At 40.0% G+C, this 20,559-nt stretch overlaps 1 protein-coding gene across 1 annotated transcript in view; it reads right to left on the reverse strand.

Annotated features, from left to right (window-relative positions):
* The window catches only part of KIF18A (kinesin family member 18A), a 221,245-nt gene that overhangs the window by 91,317 nt on the left and 109,369 nt on the right, over positions 1-20,559 (reverse strand). Inside the window, exons 7-10 of the mRNA XM_069221971.1 lie at positions 15,164-15,340; positions 14,192-14,266; positions 11,281-11,396; positions 892-1,054 (exon numbers count right to left, since the gene is read on the reverse strand). Coding sequence (XP_069078072.1) covers positions 892-1,054; positions 11,281-11,396; positions 14,192-14,266; positions 15,164-15,340 — 531 coding nt within the window. The remainder of the gene's footprint in view (positions 1-891; positions 1,055-11,280; positions 11,397-14,191; positions 14,267-15,163; positions 15,341-20,559) is intronic.

Here is a 20,559-nt window from a genome sequence, read left to right on the forward strand (position 1 = left end):
TTGGTGGTATAGTGCTATTGGTGATGATATTGATGGTGGTATTTGTATAGGTGGGAATTGCGGTGGTGGTGGTACTGATGACATGAGTGATGATGTGGTATTGGTTGTGGCAGTGGTGGTATTAGTTGTGGTACTTGTTGCTGATATTGGTGATGGTAATGGAATTTGTACTGTTTTAATTTTTATTGGCGGTTTTAGTGGCAGTTTATTTTTGCAAGTATGAGATAATAAATTGAATATGAAAAAATGGGTTTTCTTTTTAGAAGTAAAATAATCGTTCATGCACTGCAAGCACTCCATAAAAGGCAGAACGATAAACCAACCAGCCAAAAGATAAATGCTTCTCTGGGCAGGACTAAAGCCTGCGCTTAGTATATTTTAAAGACCTGGTTACAAAAGGGCTGGCCACAGCTTAGCTGTCTATGGCCAGACTTAAAAGGCTTACCTACGGGAAATTACACCTGTTACATAGGGGGCAGGTCCTTCTGCAGATGTAAATACCTGTGGCAGGCAATTCAATGATTTTTGCTAAAGTAACCAATTTTAGCAAGCGTTTGCTATAACTTTCTTCGTCTTTTAATTAATATTTTGCTGGAACAACTCTTTCGGGATTTGAAAAAAAAAAGTTTGACAAATATTATCCAGAGTTATAATCGTTTGTTGAAGTGTACGGTATGAGTGAAATGTTGAAAATGAACATCTCTTAAGAGTACAGACACAAGACGTTTAAATATATATCTAAGGGAGGAAACCAAAGCACCCTGCCATATTTCCTATTTACATTCCATTTGATAAACAAGGAATTCTCTGCAGGCACTCGAAACCATTGACATTTATAGTTTTTGCGCTTTTGGACAGAAATCCATCATGAAAAAACGCAACATAAGTCACCTTAAGTGCCTTTTCTTCTGAACTCATCATTTGAATTTGACTATGGCGCTGCATCTGATGAAACGTTTTAAGTTCATTCTCTTTTTGACGCATTTCCAAATTCAGGATCTCTTTTCTAATCTCTTCTCTTTTAGAAAACAAACATTTGAGAAGTTCCCGGAACCTATAAATGTCAAAAAATGAAACTTGAGAAAATCACCTGCAAATGGCACTAGACTCGCAAAGAAACGATACTTCAGAAAATGAGATTTAATAAAAAGAAAACACTGTTCACATATGGAATAAAACTGACAATAACAAAGATAAAGGGCATGAACATAGCATAAATCAACTGCACAGAAAACAATTAACATCCAAGCAATGCTGCGATAATTCATGCTACTCACCAGAAGGACTCTTGGCACAGTCGACCCCTAGCGCCCGTTCCTTCAGTCTGCGAGAGGTAAATTGAACCAGCATAAAACGCAACTAGCTGTCTACCGCCGTCTCTTCTCCCTCCATTGAGCTGGGGGGCTTGGGGGTAGGAGTTAAGGTGGACCGCTGACCGTAAAAGGACTAAGGACGGGACAGTCACAATCAAACAAAGTATTAGTAAGTGCAATCCACCTGCCTCCATCGAGCCCATTAGGAAACATAATAGCGTAAGGGGACAGAGGTCCCGCCAAAAGTTGTTTTCAGCACGGCCTGATCAAAACAGATGGGCTGCTCCGAAAAGCCTTTTAGAACCACTATGCTATAGATGTCTGAAGATTACATTTCTGCTCAGTTGTCGGAAGGCGTCCTGAAGCATCCTCTCCAAAAGATGAATGGAGCAGTTCTGCACATATCAAAGGTGGCTCCTAAGCATGTAGCTGTTGAGAGAAAGTTTGGGTGAACCTATCATTGTTTACTGCCAGGAATAGGCATACTGTTGGAATAAATGGGAAAAGCCGCGACGTTTAACATGCCCATCTTTTTCTGTTTAGATCAGAATTATTTTTCAAGTGAACATAGAACGATCATGAAAGAATTCTGGAGGTGAGAATCTTCTTTCCTTAGTTTGTTGGGCAGTGCACCCATGTGTGAGGGGCACCCCAAATGCATAATCATTCTGGCCGTCAATCCAATCTATGAAATGACTAACAGTGAGGACAACCAGCTCTATGAGCACACCATAGTTCACCTGTTCATCAACGAGGCCTCTGCCTGTAGACTTTAGCATGTCACCTAACTAGGCACCCTGTGCCTTCACCCAGTGCTGATAATGTGTAATGGCTGTTTGTAGTAGTTCACGAATGCTAGACGGTTGTAGGGTGCAGTAGGACACGGAGTATGTGCTGCACAAGATTGTACTTCGAGGCTGGATTTGTCACTATTCCGAATGCCAGCCTTCGGGTATTTCTTCACAGGCTGTATCAACTAAAACATTTTGTACATGGAGAACCGCGGCTGGGTAAGGGGCGACCAGGGCCGGGGAAGTTTCCCACTGCCTGACTGAAACCAATCCTTTTCTCCCCGTGTTGTAGCTGGCCTTAACGGTACTGGGGACAGATGTAGACTTCTGTCTGACTGGCAATCCGCAAAATCGCCTTGCCCAGTCTAAGGGTCTTAACTTCAGAGCCCAGGAAAGAAACGAATAACCAAAAGAAGCATTCCTCCAAAATATAATGAACCGTTCAACTTTGAAGTGCCAATAAAGCAAATCTCTGGCAGTCTTTAGCGTGTCCCATAACTAGGCATTCTGTGCCTTCATCAAGTGAAGAGAATGTGTAAGGGCTGTTTGTAGTAGTTCATGAATGCTATACGGTTGTAAGGTCCATTAGGACACAGAGTATGTGCTGCACAAGATTGCGACTCTCCTTCGAGAAGGCTGGCTTTGTCCTTATTGAGACCAGCAGCCTTCGGGTATGTCTTCCTAGGCTGTACCGACCAAAACCTTTTATACACGGAGAACCGAAACAGGAGGCTGATACGGGGGCATCCAGATATACAGGCTCTAAAAGCTTAAAGGTCACATCGGGGAAATCAATAGGTGTTGCAGTCCTAATATAACATCTGTCCCACTGAATAAGATGCAGTACTAAACGGGGGCCTGGAACTGCACTTAGACAATTACTTTAACACAAAGGGATTGGGGGCAGTCCTTGGCAGTGTGCAGGGTGGGTTTTTGGGCTTTGATTTTTTTTTTATAAGGCACATTTTATTTTTTGGTACTTGTGCGACTTGACAGCCCTAGGGTAGCCATCCCCCAACGTTTTGCCCACCTCCCTTGACTTTTCTGACAGTTTTTGCTGGATTTAGGACTCTGCACACTTTACCACTGCTACCCAGTGCTGTGCATATGCTATCTCCCTTAAACATGGTAACATTGGTTCATACCCAATTGGCATATCTGGTTTACTTCTAAGTCCCTAGTAAAGTGCACTACATGTGTCAAGGGCCTGTAGATTGAATGTTACTACTGGGCCTGTAGCACTGGTTGTACCACCCACGTAAGTAGCCCCTTAACCATGTCTCAGGCCTGCTATTGCAAAGCCTGCATGTACAGTTTCACTGCCACTTCGACTTGGCATTAAAAAGTACTTGCCAAGCTTAAACTCCCCTTTTTCTACATACAAGTCAACCCTAAGGTAGGCCCTAGGTAAACCATAGGGCAGGGTTCTATGTAGGTAAATGGCACGACATGTACGTGTGTGTTTTATATGTCCCGGTAGTGGAGAAATTCTAAATTAGTTTTCTACTACTGTGAGACCTGCTCCTTTCATAGTATAACATTAGGACTACCCTCATATACGGTTTAAGTGGTAGTTTCTAATCAGAAAGGGGTAAGCAGGTCATATTTAGTATGGCCAGAATGGTAATACAAAATCCTGCTTATTGATGAGGTTGGATTTTATATTACTATATTAGAAATGCCACTGTTAGAAAGTGAACATTTCCCTGTACTTAAGATCCATCTGTGCCTTACAGCCTGTCTCCAATCCACGTCTGGGCTGGGCTGGTTGTCAGCTCCCTTGTGCATTTCACCCAGACAACCACAAACACAGGATACTCAGTCACACCTGCACTCATCTGCATACTGAATGGGTCTTCCCGAGCTGGAAGGGAGGAGGGCCTGACACTTACATTTCAAAGGCTAGTGGCCTGTCGTCACACAATGGACTGCCTAACCCCCTACTGGGACCCTGGCAGACAGACCTGTTCTGAAAGGGGACCTTGTGGACTTCAAAACCACTCTTTGAAGTCTCCCTCACTTCAAAGGCATTTTTGGGTATATAAACTGGGTCCCTGACCCCACCAAACCAGACACTTCTTGACCCAAACCTCTAACCTGTCAAGAGGAACTTCCTGGCTGCCCAAAGGACTCATCTGGACTGCCTTGCTGTGAAGGACTGCTGCCCTGTTGTTGCCCTGCTGCCCTCTGACTTTTCTGAGACATGCTCTCCAAGGCCTTGAATTGCGCTTGCCTCCTGTTTTCTGAAGTCTTAGGGCCAAAAAGACTTAATCTCTTCAAGGAACTCCTTGTGCACCGAAAATTGCTGCACAGCTTGCCGGAAACGACGCAGAGCCTGCCATGCGATGAGAAAATTGACGCACAGCCGAACCAGAATGACGCAGCCCAACTTCCCGAGTGAAGATTTGACACAGAGCCTGCCTTGCCACCGAAAATTCGACGCACAGCCCTACTGGATTGATGCACAGCTGAACTGGAAAGACGCAGCCCTGACTTCCCGAGTGAAGAATTGATGCAGTGCCTGCTGTGCAACAGAAAATTAGACGCACTGCCACACCAGATTGACGCAAAACCTGCGCCTTCGTCCCGCACGCCCAAGATTTCCACGCATCGTCCCTAGGTGTCAAAAAGATCCCTGCATTGCAGTGAGGAACCAAGACTGTGCGCTGGAAATCGATGCAAAGCTCCGTGCAGCGTGGAAAGAAACAGTGCATCGTCTGTGCGCACTGGAAAATCCGACGCAAACCCTATTTTTCTACGCATCTCCTCCTCTGTGCGTGTTATTTTTGACGCAAACCAGGTACTTTGTGAAACCAAGAGACAACTGTTGATTTCTAAGATTTAAGACTTTTTTAATCTTGCAAAAGTGATATCTCAACTTGTGCTTATTGAATCTTTATCGTTTTGACCTTAATTAGCCAGATAAATATCATATATTTTTCTAAACCTGTGTGGTGTTGGTCCCTGGTCTCTACCCATATTACTTGCCATACAACATGCATACAGTACGTCAGTGCGGGGTCTAAAAATGCACTAGCAATCCAATACCCCTATTTTAGCACCCACCAAGAAGGTAGCTGAGTTTCTACTGCTGTGGGTCCGAGACGAGAGACATTCATTCGTGGATCAAGTGAACATGACTGCTGCTACTCAAAACAACAGAGCACACAAATTGTCTTTTTGACCTATGATTTTCTGAACTCCCACTGATCAGTGGCTGTACCATGCAGAGATGGTGAGCCAGTATAAGACATTGTATTGCTGCGCAAACAGCCCCATAGAGCAGGAACAAGACAGCAGGAACAAGGTAGCACAAATTGCATGCCACATGGGAAGAAGGAATTGTGTACATTTACATTTTCATGCAAACGTAAGGGTCAGGAAGGAAGCCTTTTTGCCTTACTCATTCAGCAAGTGTGGAAGAACTTTTAGTTCACATGGGTCTACATTACTGAGAAAGATTTTTTTGAAGACTAAGGGTGGTATCTTGTTGCTGTATTAGCAAGTCAGAATAGGGTTTCTAAAATAATGAAATATTTTCAAATTTTCACATAGGTGTTACAGGCTTGTTCAATGCTAAATAGGGATGGATGCCACAGAGTAATATTTTGGGCAAATATATGACTTCAGATTAGGAAGAGGTTGGGACAATATTTGGGTCAAAGAATCACAGAAAAAGCAAGGACAACACAACAAATAGATCTAACTGAATTGCAAACAAATTCTCCTACTTTAAGGAATATCACAATTTTGGGACTTGTTCAACTGTAAATGATCTAGAATAGAAAAGGCCTGGTCATTTTATATCATAGTTTATTTTATCCATTTTTACTCAATAAAGTTTTTGAATCATACAAAAAGACATCAAGTATCGGGTCCAATTCCTTAAGGAAAAAGTCAAGAATAACTATAGGAAGCTCAGTCAAAATTTAATTCATCTGAGGATTTTTTAACAACAACCATACCCACCAGCAAAAGTATATAGGAAACAATTATTCAATTCACTGTTTAATTTCAGCAATCACTCTCACTGTAGTTATGGCAATACTTTCTGGATAGGTAATTGCCAAATGTGTAACATCAGTGTAACGACCAAGCAGTAGAAATAATTTATGAACAATTATTCCATAAGATTAATGTAGGTCACCAGGAGCTGTTCCTTGCTCAGCTCTTTCTCTTCTGATGCTCCCAACAGCATCTGCTGAAATTCTTACATTCTCACAATTCAACTTTCATCACACCTTCAACAGTTCATAAATCTAAGACCACAGGATCACTGAATTATTTGCAGAAAACACTACACCCCCTTTCTTAATAAAAAAAAAGGGAAAATATGACAAATAGAAAGGTCCATACCTCTATCCAGCACTCAACACTTAAACAACCATATACTCAAAACACTTAATAAAAACATGTCACTCCACATACATGTAATTCAGGAACTGACAGCACAATCTAAGACTCAGACACCAAAACTACAATCTAAGACTAACACAGAAAACATCTAACCAATGAGCAAAGTTAGATAACATATAGTGGTATCTCACATAGGAATAAGGCTCAACTGACATTGGTAATCAAACTCTCGGCAATGTCCCCAGGAATACTACAGGCAAACATACATATAACAAAAAATTAGGACAATCAAACGGAACAAAAATCAGTAATGCCTCCCATCCTGCACAAGAGCATGAATGCTTTCCTAAGAGCTTTTCTGCCAGCGCACTAATCAAAGTGGAACTACAACAATAATTAAGAACGTCCAAATAAAACATCAAACCTGCCATCACACTGTGGGATTCATCTTCCATGCACACTGGATGTAGGTAAGTTAAAGACCATTAACACAGCTGGATAGTTTAATAAACTTTGGGGTGCCAGAAAACTCAAATCCAATGATATTAAAGTATATAGGTTTGATTAAAAATAAAATTGCCGTGTTAGGATATTTCATTACCATTGCCGGGTTTCAGAATAGACCGATTTTAGGTAAAGTCTATGGGGCTATTGATGGTCAGCATGTTCTGGGTTGGCATCCCCAGGAAAGAATGGGCTTTACACTTAATGCCAATACTAAGAACCCAGTGCTTTTGTAGATCTGGAGGAGTTACAAGGTGCATGTGTTGTGAATTTTAACAAAGATTTGGAAGGCTTGCTGCATGAACATAAGGAAGCCTTCCTCAAAGAACTTGGAAAGGTGAAGGGCTTCACACATAATATTGTGCGGACACAGAATGCTAACCCTGTAAAGCATTTCCTAGGAGTTCAAGGGCAGAGTTAACATATGTTGCATGAACTGTGTGAGTGAGATGTGACTGAGCTAGATGATGCCGCAGGTGGCTAGCACTGGTTGTATTGGTTAAAAAAAAAAAAAAAAAAAAAAAACAGGTGTTTTGAGGTTACCTGTAGATCAGTGGTTTGTTAAAAACAAAACTGTGGTGGACTGCCATCTGTAGCTGCGTATTCAAGATTCAGGCCCTCATTATGAGTTTGACAGATGGGAAAGCCCATCAACCAAACTCCTGGCATGGTGGCCGTTGCCTTTGTGGCAACCACCCCGTTGGACATATTAGGGGTTTCCTGGTAGGCTGGTGGGCGGAAACCTCAGTTTGGCAGTGCATGGGCAATGCAAGGGCCCCCCATACGCTGTCCTCTGCCAGCCTTTCATGGCAGTAGAACCGCTATGAAAGGCTGGCAGAGAACAAGGTTATAATCTGCAGGGTAGCGCTGCTCCTACTGACTAAAAACCACCAGCCTCAGAACGAGGGCCTTATTGTCTAAGATTGATAATTCTGTTGTTTTTCCGAGATGGGTCCTAAATTAGGTTACCAACAGATTAAAGCTCATTAAAAAACAGAAAATATATCAACCAGCTTCATTACACCAGAAAGCGCTTTTAGATACACTGGGATGCCATATGGTCTGGCTTCAATGGCACTGGTATTCCAAAAACGTATTTATATGAGCATTGATCGTGTGGTGGCCTTCCAGGATGATATCCTGGTATATGTTGACAGTATGGAAAAGCACAAATGAATTTGATCAATGTTCTGGGCATTCCCAGAAAGAGGAATAATTGCAACTTGGAAATGGTTATTTCTGTCAAGTAATGTAGAATACTTTGGTTACAATATTTCTGTTGAATGAATTTCTCAAAAAATGCTTTGTGAAAAGCAATTAAGGAAACAGCAAAACCTACTGAGAATGACCAACTCAGATCTTTTTTGTGGGTCTCTGTAAGTTCTATTTACATTTTGAGAAAACTGTTTTCACTAGCTGCAGCTCCTTTGAGGGAATTACTGAAGAAATAATCAAAATACATTTGGCTACAAGAGCATGTGGTTTTGTTTAATAATGTTAAAAATGTCACAGTAAATGCCTGCTCTTTCTCCATTCTTGGACTCCAAGAAGAGTATCATAACTGGTAATGCATATTGTAACTGGTAATGCTAGCACACTAGGTCTTGATCTAGTTCTTACGCAACTCAAGGACAAAGAGAAATTGGCTGCTTTTGCCTCCACGGCCCTGTCTCAGGCAGAGATTGATTACTCCACCATAGAGAGTCGCAGCATTGCTTCTGCTTAAGTCTGTTGAATATTTCAGATTTTGTGTGTGGGGTACTTCTTGTAGAAGAGACCATAACAAACCTTGAATTTCACTCAGGAATAGCAAATGAACCTCAAAAGCTTCTTCTACTATAATTAGATTACTAAATTGTATGAACAGAATTTCACAACGACTTCTATACCCAATTGTTTAGCTAGATTATCAATATAGAGTTTGCAGTAAAGTTTATTTTTGTGCTGACATGCGTGGTGTTGATTTAATTTGTGATGTCTTGATTGATACACAATAAGACATACATTAGGTAGTTTGGCTCAAAGCTTCAAAGAAAGTTGACACTTGGGAGAAAATATGAACTTTTTATTCTCTTTAGATGCGTTAGTGAAAAGTGATTAGAACAAAAGTTTAAAGCATTTTGGAAGGTCAGAAATGAAATGTGTTTGGAAGGTAACTTGGTTATTAGAGGATCGTCTTTTGTGGCTTCGCAGATGGTCTTTTGTGGCTTCACAGATTTTATCTTTGGCACATAGTAGAATATTAAAGATTCTGGTACCAAAAGTAAAATTAGAACTTTATATTGGTGGCTCTACATAGATGATCAGGTTTCTATTTATGTGTGATATTGTAAGCAGTGTTTAGAGTTAGCAAAATATACTATAAAAATATACTTCAAAGGGTAGAAATTCATGATTTTCCATCAGGACCTTGGAAGGAATTAGCAATGGATCAGGTTGGGCCTAACAAATGTCAGGTAAGGTATATGCTTTTATTATGAATTATTATTTTTCCAAATGGGTTGAGTTAAAATACTCATCCTAGCACTGACATTTTTGGGTGAGTGTTTTAGGAGAGAAGGTATTCCATTTTCCCACACCTTAAACAAACTCTTCAAAGATGTAGGTATTTTCTATATGTGAACTGCTCTATGTTCCCCAAAGATAAACAGCATAGTTAAGTGGTTTAACAGGGTTGCCATTGAAGGGGTTCACCTTGCACTTACTGATGGTTAAAATATTTAAGAACATATTTCTCATTTGGTTTGTACATATCACTGAACTCCACAAAATACCAAGGAGTTTACCCTATTTAACTTTTAATACGTGGAAAACCTTGTACTATGTTTAAACTGGAGTGGCTCTCAGGTTCTTTAGAAATCGTGTTCCTTGATTTCATGTACAAGCGTGTTAAAAAGAAGGTTCAAGCCAAACAGGGATAGGATACGTTAAATGCAGAAACTAAAAAACATTCTTTAGAAGTTGGGAATTTGGCAAATGTGTGTTATACCAATTTTGTGAAAAATGGGGATTCAAAATTTTACGATTGAGAGGATGGGTGATACTTCCGCTCTCCCAAACAATGATTCATAGTGGAGTGCCTCTCACTTTTCTTAATATAAAGAGAACATTACCAGTTCTTGTGTTTCTGAAGGTGATTTTTCAAGTAGCATTGTTGACTGTAAAAAATGACTACTAAGCATTCATATGAAGGGATGGTGACCCACACAGAGATGAAAGTTCAGAAGTATGTCAAACCACCAAAACATTCTCTGATTCAGAAATACCTCCTTATGTAAGAACTTCACCAATTTATTTTACACACGGGGGCAGATTCTTGTAAGATTTAAAGATTACATTGTGGGGTTTATGTTATACTCTGAGATGGTTGTCCTACTTTGCCCCTTTCTTGTTCTTTTTTTTTTTTCCATTCAGTTGTTCAATGAAAGGGCAGAGTTGTGCAGCATCCATTTTCCACACATTGGTCTCCGTGGTAAGTTATGTCATAGGTTCTAATCCTTTAGTTCTATAATCTAATTTGCTTTGTATACATTCCATGGTTCCATGCACCCAGTGGGTGGGCTCCTGAATAAAGACAGGATTTTCTCCTTTTGCGATCTGTGCTCTTCATAATCCTTACAATGCAATTATGAGGAAATACAATGAGGTCCAACCTGCTTCCACTTCCTTAAAGTGGAATTGCCACAATGTTGCAGAAATATTGGAGCTGTCAGATGCTGGTCAAGAAAACTAGCAAAGAATGAGGAGCTGTCCTATAAGAAGATGAACAAGGCAAGGCATAGACCGAAACAGAACAGTATGTTTAACAAAATTCAATGTCAAAGTATAAGAAGTAAAAACAAGGACTGTTTAATAAACTAGCCAATCTATTTATTCAAAGCTTGGCTATCTACCATTTCCTTCTACCACCACCACCCCCCACCCCCAACTCACAACCCTCACATACTGGATAAAAGAGAACTATAATTGTGAAATATCAGCAAAGAAATTTGAAAGCTGAATCCAGGGTGGGATTTTCAAAGGTCAATGTAAAACACAAAGGCCAGCATTTTAGATTTCTGACAGGCAGCCACACATACATCAGCAAAGGTACTCAAGATGATGGAAGCAAACTACAACATATGAACAAGATCATGATATGCCAAACAAATCTACTTAAATAACGAGAAAAAGTCTGTTTCTGTCTCAGCCTACCTCTCTAAAATATTCTACAGCTAACAAAATTCAGGCTAGTTATATTATAACAAACTTATGCTGCTTTCTGACAATTAGCTTAACATGACAGATTATCAGTTGCTATAGAGCAAGTGCTTTACCTTTCCACTTCAGCTTTTTCTTGGCAGCCACGAAGGAAAAGGCTTTGTCTGCGCCGTTCTGGGATATCCATTTTCTGTTCTTCATAGGCACAAAGTTTTTCTTTTAACATCATAATCTGAAATAAATAAGGAATAGGCTAAAGTAGAGCAAAACTGACCCACAGTATAACAAACTGAAGAAGTTAATCTTTGCACATACAGAAAAGCGTCTCAACAGTGGTTTTAAAGGCTTATTTCATATGGAATTACAAAAAATAAAAATTTTAGGAAAATGCATTAAAGATTTAACAGATCTACAATCACATGGGCAGAAATTCACAATTTCAGGAAGTGACCAACTTTTTGGAAATTACTCTTTGTGATGTAAAATGTCCATTCCTAACCTATTGAATAAGCCATGTTTCTAACAGTTAGAAACCATAAACAGACAGCGCTTCATTACCCCAATTGTTTTCAAAATCAAGTGAGATAAATATCTTGTCTAGCTCAACAGACTCGCTGGAAAAAAAACATGTTTCTTCGCCCATGTTCTAATTTTTCCTGGTGATCAACAGGGTCTTAAACAGTTCTCTTCTCCCTAATTCAACACCAAAATTATTAATATTCTTGAGCCAGGTGTTTTATTTATGTGAGTATTTCTCACATGCAGTCCATTACTATTTCATGATTCGGAGAAGCCCCCCGCCCACCAGGAAGGGAGAGACCTTTATTGTATCTTCCAATTAATTCATCATCAGTTATTTTTGGCATCAAAATTAGGTGAATAATGTGGCAGGCCCAGGGCCCATCTTCAAAACCTGCTTATAGTGTTAGTAAAACCCCATGTCTGGTAAACAAGGCACATTAGCTTCTATAGTGTTTCCAGCTGATGTTTAATTAGTTTATTCCCACTTCAGTTGAAAAATCAAAAATGCCCAATGAAACTGGATACATTTTAACCTTCTTGATGTCCGCTGGTGTGACGAACTGGTAGAATTATTGAAAACAAAAACAAAGATAATAGAAAGCAGTAACCTTCTCCAAGATCTCATTGTTAATAGAGAAGAATCTTTATTTGATTGACTTGGGGAAAAAGGTCAGTCTATAGGTCTTGGAAAGATTGGTGTTTAAATCTCAAACAGCCATTACATATACATAACAACAGATTCATTTAAAAAAAAAAAAAATTCCAGAGCGAGCTATAAGTATTGCATCATCCGCATAGTGTAAAAGTGAATTGTGGATTATCCTGCCCTTGTCTCCTCAGAATCATCCAATTAATTTGCACATGTTAAAAGCAAGGGTGCAAATACAAATCTCTGGTGAAGCCCATAGCTAGGTCAAAGCTGTTCGTACTCTCCTCCCCATCCCCCACCGGCCTAGATCTGGCTCTAGCAGTGAGATCCAAATGTAACTGGAGGACAAAATCAATTGTATCCCTTCCCCCACCCATAACTGCAATGACATTCCATAGATTTGCCCATTTACCTGGTGAAAGGCTGAGCTATGGTCCGTGAAAGCTAAATGAGGAGACCCCCTAGAACAACAGTATACCTGTTGATCTGCACACACAAAATAGGTCATTGCTCAATAGTCCCTAAACTGGCTCTAAATTTGTATTGGGCTTCAGCTTAAATGCGCTTTTCCTGGGCCCAAGATTTTAAACTGTTCATAACAAGTCTGATGGCAACTTCGACAATAGGGTCAATTACGCTTATGGGTTGGTAACAACAGGAATTACCCTGGCTCAGTGCTTGAAAAATCTGTATAATAATAGACGGACCATGAGGATGGAATAACTGAGTTACTACTGGCATTTACTACGGGGGGGACAAGATTCAGGCTGTTCTTACAAAGGTCAATGGGAAAACCATCAGGCACCTTGCTAAAATGAGATATTTAAGGTAACGCTATAATTTGTGCATCATCGGGAGTGCAGTTTGCTTTTTTGAAAGAAAAAAAAATCTGACAGTTTGCAATACTCAAAAATGCTCTTGAATCTTTCTTTGCACTGGCTAAAACAAGACATCAGACTTTTTTTTTCCTTACCACCGTCTTACCATTTTAGTTGTAGCTTGATAGACTGCCCTATATTGAATTACTTTGATGTTGATTCATGAGTGACGCTTAAGGGCTAAATGTAGATTTGTATTAGCTAAGGAGCAAGAATGATAAAATCATTGAGGACCCTTACTGATTAACCCCTTCTACCAGGGGATAGTATGTAGATGATACACAGCACATATTAAAGACATTTTAGACTACAAGAGAACTGCTAAAGGCCTCGAGGCACAAAAAGGCCCTGAAATGACACAATCACCAATTGTTTCATTATCATGTCTGGGTTGGACATATGCCATCATAATCTTTACTCACTTCCCTAAATTGGATCGTTTTTGAGAATATTTGATGCCTTTAGACAAAGGCCAAGACTCAGTGGATTGTGGTCAATATAAGCACTAGAGATTATAACGTCCACCAAAGCCTCACCAACAAAAGTGTAATTAATAATGCTAATACCACATCTTGTAAAATAAGAGGGAGTCTGAGAACTAGAATGGGCATCATAATCGTTAACATTAAAAAGGTGCCTTTTGGTAGAGAATTCAGACAAGGCTTTGCCTCGTCCATCATATTTAAGTAGGGACGCAGAAACCTCAGCAGTTGCAGAATGTTTATAGAGAGAGTATGACTCCAATTCACAACTGCAACATTTGTTGTTAACATCACCCTCAAAGATATGACACCGTTTCTTTTGTGGTCTAGTATTTATTCCTGGGAATTAATAAAAGCCCTGTGGCAATCAAACTTTAAAGTATTTTTGTGTTTAACTACACAGCTTAGAGATAACTGTTTGTCACAATTAACTTTCTTGAAAAAAATATATACAATCTCAATGATATTTTCTACAACATGAGAACAGAAAACATACCTCCTTCTTTTGCTGTTCACAAATCTTTACATATTGACTAATATGACTGTCCAAACTGACAACATTGCTCTTAACCTATGAGGGGAAAAAAGAAAATGCCGTTGTTAATAGCTTCCCCTCCCCAGGAACACATCAGCAGTAATTGAGAATAACTACTCTTTGTACCCTACATGCTCAGACTACATTGTAGCTTGGTAGTAATGTTTCATAGAACGTTTTAACTTCTACTAACCATTACAAATATACATCAGAACAAACAAAAGTCGCATATACCTAAAGTCAAGCAGACATCAAACTCTGATATGGGAGGGAATGCACGGGACAAGCCTGTGAATATTTCCTACATAAACAGCAATGCTTGGCCATACCAAAGGAGAATGGGAGCAATACACATTTCGATAACAACCTCCATCTCTAATCCCAATTTCACATAGAGTCTGACCTGAACATACCTTTCAACTCTACCACTGTCCAGACTGCTTGAAACAAATTTATTTCATGATCAACTTAAACCTTGGGTATTTCTTGCATTCTTTTACATGACTAATTTGAAGCAATTTGTTGTCAGATGACATTTCTTGCACCACACGTTAGAATCTATGTCAAGTGCTTCAGATGAAACATAATAGTCGAAGGTGGCTTTCGAAAAATCAAACAGCAAGTCCCAGCAAAACAAAGAAAAGAGCTTAACAACTGGACAATTCCAAGGCATTCGGCACTCGGGGCGCTTCAGTTGGTTACAGAATGGAGGAGAACACACACGTAAAGGATAAATAATTGCTTAGTCAACAGGTAAGGCTATTTTGTAAGTGGAAATGAGCGAAAAATGAAAAATACTCTGCATCGTGTGTGACGCTAAAGTCCAACTAATGTCGGTGCTCGGCGGGTTCGCATCTCATTTTCCAAGTAGAAATATATCGGACGTTATGGAGACAAAACCCAAAATCACATTTAAAAATAAATTCCACTTACGGCAGATTTAATATCCTTTGCTCGGTTTGCATACTTTAGGGTATTATATGTGTCCTCATAGGAGAGAGAGGATGGACTAACAGCTGCAATCATTATAGTGCGACAATTTCCTCCAAGGGAATCCTTGAGTAAACGTGTAAGCTTACTGTTTCTGTAAGGAATGTGCTGTTTTTTGTTCTAGAAAAAGAAACAATATTGAAAAAGTGACCTTATTTTTAGATTGTAATCTCGAATGAAAAATGTACAATAATCCAACTTCTGCAAGCACAGTACATTTTAGTGGCTAAAGCTTTAGATTGAAATTGGATTATTTAATTCTGAAACACATTATTTCATATACATTTACGAAAATACCTCACTTTGAGAAAAGGCAGTAATGGCCACCTACATATTGTAACAGATTTGAGTAACATACTTGTACACAATGTGGTAACATCATTATCAAAGACGTTTTACACCATTTTCTCCATGAACAACTCTGACCTTGAAAACTGTTCGCCCAAAAAAGGCTTTTCTTGGTGCTTACACATCTACCCTAACAGGCAGTGAGAAAAAATAGCCCTTTCAATCTGAAATTTTTTAGGTTATGTCAAAGAAGAATCCGCTTTGCTCAGGAGATTATTAATACTCCATTTAATGCATCATTCATCTAGGCAGATACCTTGCACAAAAATGCTTAAGAAGCCTTCTGTCGGCAACTTTTCATTTATTTACAAAGGATCTAGTTTTTCAGACAGTCAAGTCTTTTTGCTGCTTTTAGGTAAAAAATAAAAAATAAAGGTTTTATTGTCTCAAAGCTATCTATATTACGTATAACTGTACAACGTATTACCTTATGGCTATGCAAAAAAGACTTAGCTCAATGCTTCATTTTCAAAGAGATGAAACTGCAACTGCTTGTAGACTTCAACTCGGGCTAGGAAATTATCTAAAAAGGCTTCCGAGGTGTTTTATTTCCTCTCCACCCCTCAATCTCTGGCCTTCACTCTCAGATGCTCGCAGTTAGGTGAGTAAAGCTTGATGGGGGGCGTGGGTGAGCTCCAAATTTTCCACCAAATACCACAAACAGGGGATATGAGAGGAGCTAAAGAGTCTGTGAAAAGTGAGGCGACTGTGGATTGACAGGGGCAGTAAGTGAAAGAAAACAGAATATTCTATAAAATAAGCAACATTTCTGAAGACTTTTCAAGCTGAAAGGGAGGGAGTGTGCGCGCGTTTTTTTCTGTTTATGTAAAAATTCCTGGTGAAATCCGACAGACACCTCACAACACCCGACTGAAAGCACCTGTACTCAACTATTTGCCATAAAATACACTTATTAGGGGGGTATAATTCCCCTCCCCCTTAAGCATACTCACACACACCCAGCTCCATTTGAAAGTCTTATATCTGGAAAGATGCTGAGTTTATGGCTGAAGTGAAGTCACACATGGACTATGGAATCTCCCTAATAGGAATACCAAAGATCAGCTACCCCCCACCTCAGAGCTGTACTCCCTATATCCGCCAGACTGGCCATAGACCACAACCATTCTGCACTCTCGGGTGTGATTCTTCATAATGACAAAGAGCATAATTAAACTAGCATGCATTACACATATTTTTGGGACTAACTGACCTAGAAAGTGATCGTCTCTGACGGACGAGGCCTTCTCGGAGGAGGGGCAACATCTTCCTTGCAACACCAGGCTTTAAAAAGCCAAAAACTTTAAATCAATCACTCTCAGGAAGTGCAATTAGCATTTGAAACTTCATACCACCTGCCATTATGAAAATCCTGTTTTACAGGGCTATTAATAAAATATAATGCTATATTTTCAATGCACATCTATAAAACATCATATTATACCATTTTGGAAAAATCTGTTCTAATGTATAAAACGCTCTACCACCGTTTGAGTTTTGCCCATGCTATATAAAAATGCAAATAGATAAAAAATAAGTCATACTTGAGAAATAAGAAAGGCTCAACAGGTTGCTGGTTTTCTGTGCCGTCTTATAATCAGATTCCTGCTGCTAAACGGCTGACATTATTTTGTCCGACACACCAAATATTTATCTGGGAAAAAAATTCACTTGTTGTGAATAGTTTTGTTTTTCGAATTTATGCTGATTTCTATTACACTTAATTAATACTGAGTGAAGCCCATGTTCTACTAGCGCTGCCCTGTAATTGAGCTTGTGACCTGTTTAGCCTACTTTTCTTATCAACACTCATAAGCTAGGATTCACAAATGACTAACTCAGCGCCTGACAAATGTACGTTATCGTATCTTTTCAGTGTCTTCCTGGCCCTACTCATGATGAAAGGTTACTCCAGCCTAAACACCCACTCTTTAACGTTACGATATCTGTGACGTGTGTCTTTTCCATTGCTGCTAAAGAAATGAAAATGTATGGAAGTGTGTAAACTGTGGGAGGAGTAAGCATTATATTGCTCATTACCTCAGGATGTGAAGGACTGTTTTTTGTTGTTTAAAAAACAAAAAAAAACATTTTTGCTTCAACAATCGTTCTAATCTTCAAGGTTTATGGTTGGTCTAAGGTGGTTAGAGAGCTGCATCAGACTATCTCATGTGCCAAAAGTAAGGGAGAGATTTCTCCAGGTGAACTAAATTTCCACAAGGCCCATCACTTTACCTGCTCATCAGATCGGACAACAAAACTACAAGGTTAAGCCTAAACATGCTTATTTTTTCACTGCTTTGTGTGTTTGTCAGTTCTAAAGGTGTGCCTCAGTTGTCAGGATAGGAGACGATGGGATTAAAATGGTTGGATAGGTAGAAAGGAGGTGTCCCAGATAGAAACATCAGTGTGCAAGTATCCCAGAGCATCGAGCAGGCAAGCTCTAGACAAGTGTAGAAAGAGCATGACAGACAGCAGTGTCAGCACCCTAGCACAGGGCCTGCAAGGATGAATGTGTGCATGATGAGGCTAGCTGATCAAGCCACACTGGTTCCTCTGTTAGCTGCAACGAACTCTGCGAGTTGGCCAAACGCAAGGGGTTCAGAGTGTGAGAGAAAGATACTTTGTTACCCCACGCCAAGTGATTAGTTAGACATATTAAATGATGTTCCCCACTTTACCAGTCTCCCCAGTTCCCTATCTCCCTCCATGGGATTAGCTGTAGCACAAGGCTGCTGCACATCTTCTTGTATTTCTGCCTGTGAGCGCAGAATAACAATGGGAACAATAAATCCAAAGCAAAGGAAGAGCCCCTGGCAAAAGGGCCTCCTGCCCATGCTATGTATCCCCGGCATGGAAAAAGCACATGCAAGAATTTAAAACCGAGGGTAGGACGCACTAATGAGGATGGAAAGAAAAGTTTTGCAGAGGGAGGTACCCTTGATTTAGGATGCTCACTAATTTCAGAAAACAGATAAAAGATCCTAAAACAGTATAAAGGCAGTAAAATGAGTAGCATTTCTTAATTGATAAAAGGAAGTTAACAAATACAAGCACAAGTCACAAGTTCTTAGGAAGACGCAAACTCACAAGAAGAAGCTTCAATATTGCATCAATCACATGATGCTTCAATATCAAATCAGGCACCTGAAGGGCAGGGTTAGGCATCCTGTACCTCTAATACCCTTCTTCCTTCCTTATTTCTCCAAATTACTGAACCATCAGAAGAAGCAAAAGGAGATAGAAATGAGGAAATGCTAGAGGTTATGAAATCCCCTAGGACAGTGGGAGCTACTTAATTAACACCAAGAAACAGTTCTCCATAAAGTTCTGCTAAGGGCTGCAGATGGTGGTTGAAATATATAAGCTAAATTAGGCAGATGTGAATCTGCTGTGCCGAGTGAAGTGAGAGACCGACTGGTGGATAAAAGTAATTGCCATGATAGGGTCTGGTGAATAAGGCTGCCCTAAGAGCAGCAAAGGATAGTTTGTTGACTATGGTAGTAGACGTCTATACGGTCAAGACCGATTGGACAAAAATCTCCAATTGCAGTTGAAATTATGAGAATGTCTAACCAGTGCCAAAAAATGAAGATGGCCTAGGACTAGCTGTCTCTTCTAATGAAAGTGAAACTTTGAAAGCCTTACACAATGCCTTGCACCATGGCTACCCAGGTGCCACACTGTTACTCTAAGGGCATCCTAAACGCTGCAGCATGTTTCATTCAGGAACTCCCTTGGCTCTCCCTGCAGCACTCATTCTCCTACAAAACCGCTCTATTATTTACAAACTGTCACTCCTACTAATTTTGTAAACAATCTTACCATCTTTGGTGGCTATTGGCATCCCGCAACCAGGACATAATCAGGCCTTTTCCGTCCAGGCACCCAGGATCTTGGAACAACATCTTTGTATCCATCAAGACTTTCTACTGTAATGTAGGAATGGGGTGAAGATGTTCCTCTTTAAAGAGCACTACATCACAAAGCATAAATAGTCCACCACCTCTCCTACCAATCACTGACTTTATGCTTGCTTCAGCCCTGTACAAGGCTCTGATGCCCTTATGGTCAGGTTTATGCTATGGAAATACCAGATACACATATACAAATCAAAGGATTGTCTGCAGACTCTTTAGACAGGTCTAAGGATGTATTCAATCAATACTTTGGTATAGTCCATCCGCAGACTCTGCTCAGAAAGCTGTTGGAGTGCCTTTTGTAAAGGGCTGTTCAGAATCAATTGTTCACTCTTTGCATTGATTGACAATCTAAGCGTTAAGCTGAGCTGTTCAAGGTGGACGATCACTATGTGGCCATTCAAGAAAGAAGGAATCAAATTAATGGAAATGAACGTTTCTACAAATGCAATCGATCCAACAAACAAAGGGAAAGAGAAGGGGGAAGAGAGAGAGGTGCACATCAAGTGCAAAGGGATGGAAGATGGACAAGTCAATAGACTGGACCGAGGAGAAACGTGTAGAACTCCCCTAGGGGGTTGTGCTTTAACTGTGATTAACTGGGACACTGGAAAGGAGATTTCCTTAACTTAACTTCAGGTGTACCCTCTCATTTCAGCCCTGAAGTTTTTACGCAAATTGTTCAAAACCAATATCATGAATACTAGGACAGGCCAAGAGATGCCAACTGATTTGTAAACATCCTCATCCCAGTAGATTATGCTGGTTCTTATGCTAGGAGCTTATTCAATGATAAACCTACCATGTGTGTTGACTGATACTGGTGCAAGCTGATTCGCCCTCAATACCTCAGAGTTAGCCTCATTATCTATCTCAGACTTGTCCATAGATGCAGTCAATATCGAAAACAAAAGAGTTCATCATACGATCACTGATCTTGCTTTACATTACTTTGGATCTTATTACTGATAAACATGCCTTTTTATTGAGAACTACTTCACTGTGTTGGTTAGCCATCTTCTTGCAAATCAAGTGCGTCTTCTTGACTTTCGCTCGTCAACAAGAAGGTGG

The sequence above is a fragment of the Pleurodeles waltl genome, chromosome 3_1, assembly GCF_031143425.1.
Source record: "Pleurodeles waltl isolate 20211129_DDA chromosome 3_1, aPleWal1.hap1.20221129, whole genome shotgun sequence".
NCBI classification, from domain to species: Eukaryota; Metazoa; Chordata; class Amphibia; order Caudata; family Salamandridae; genus Pleurodeles; species Pleurodeles waltl.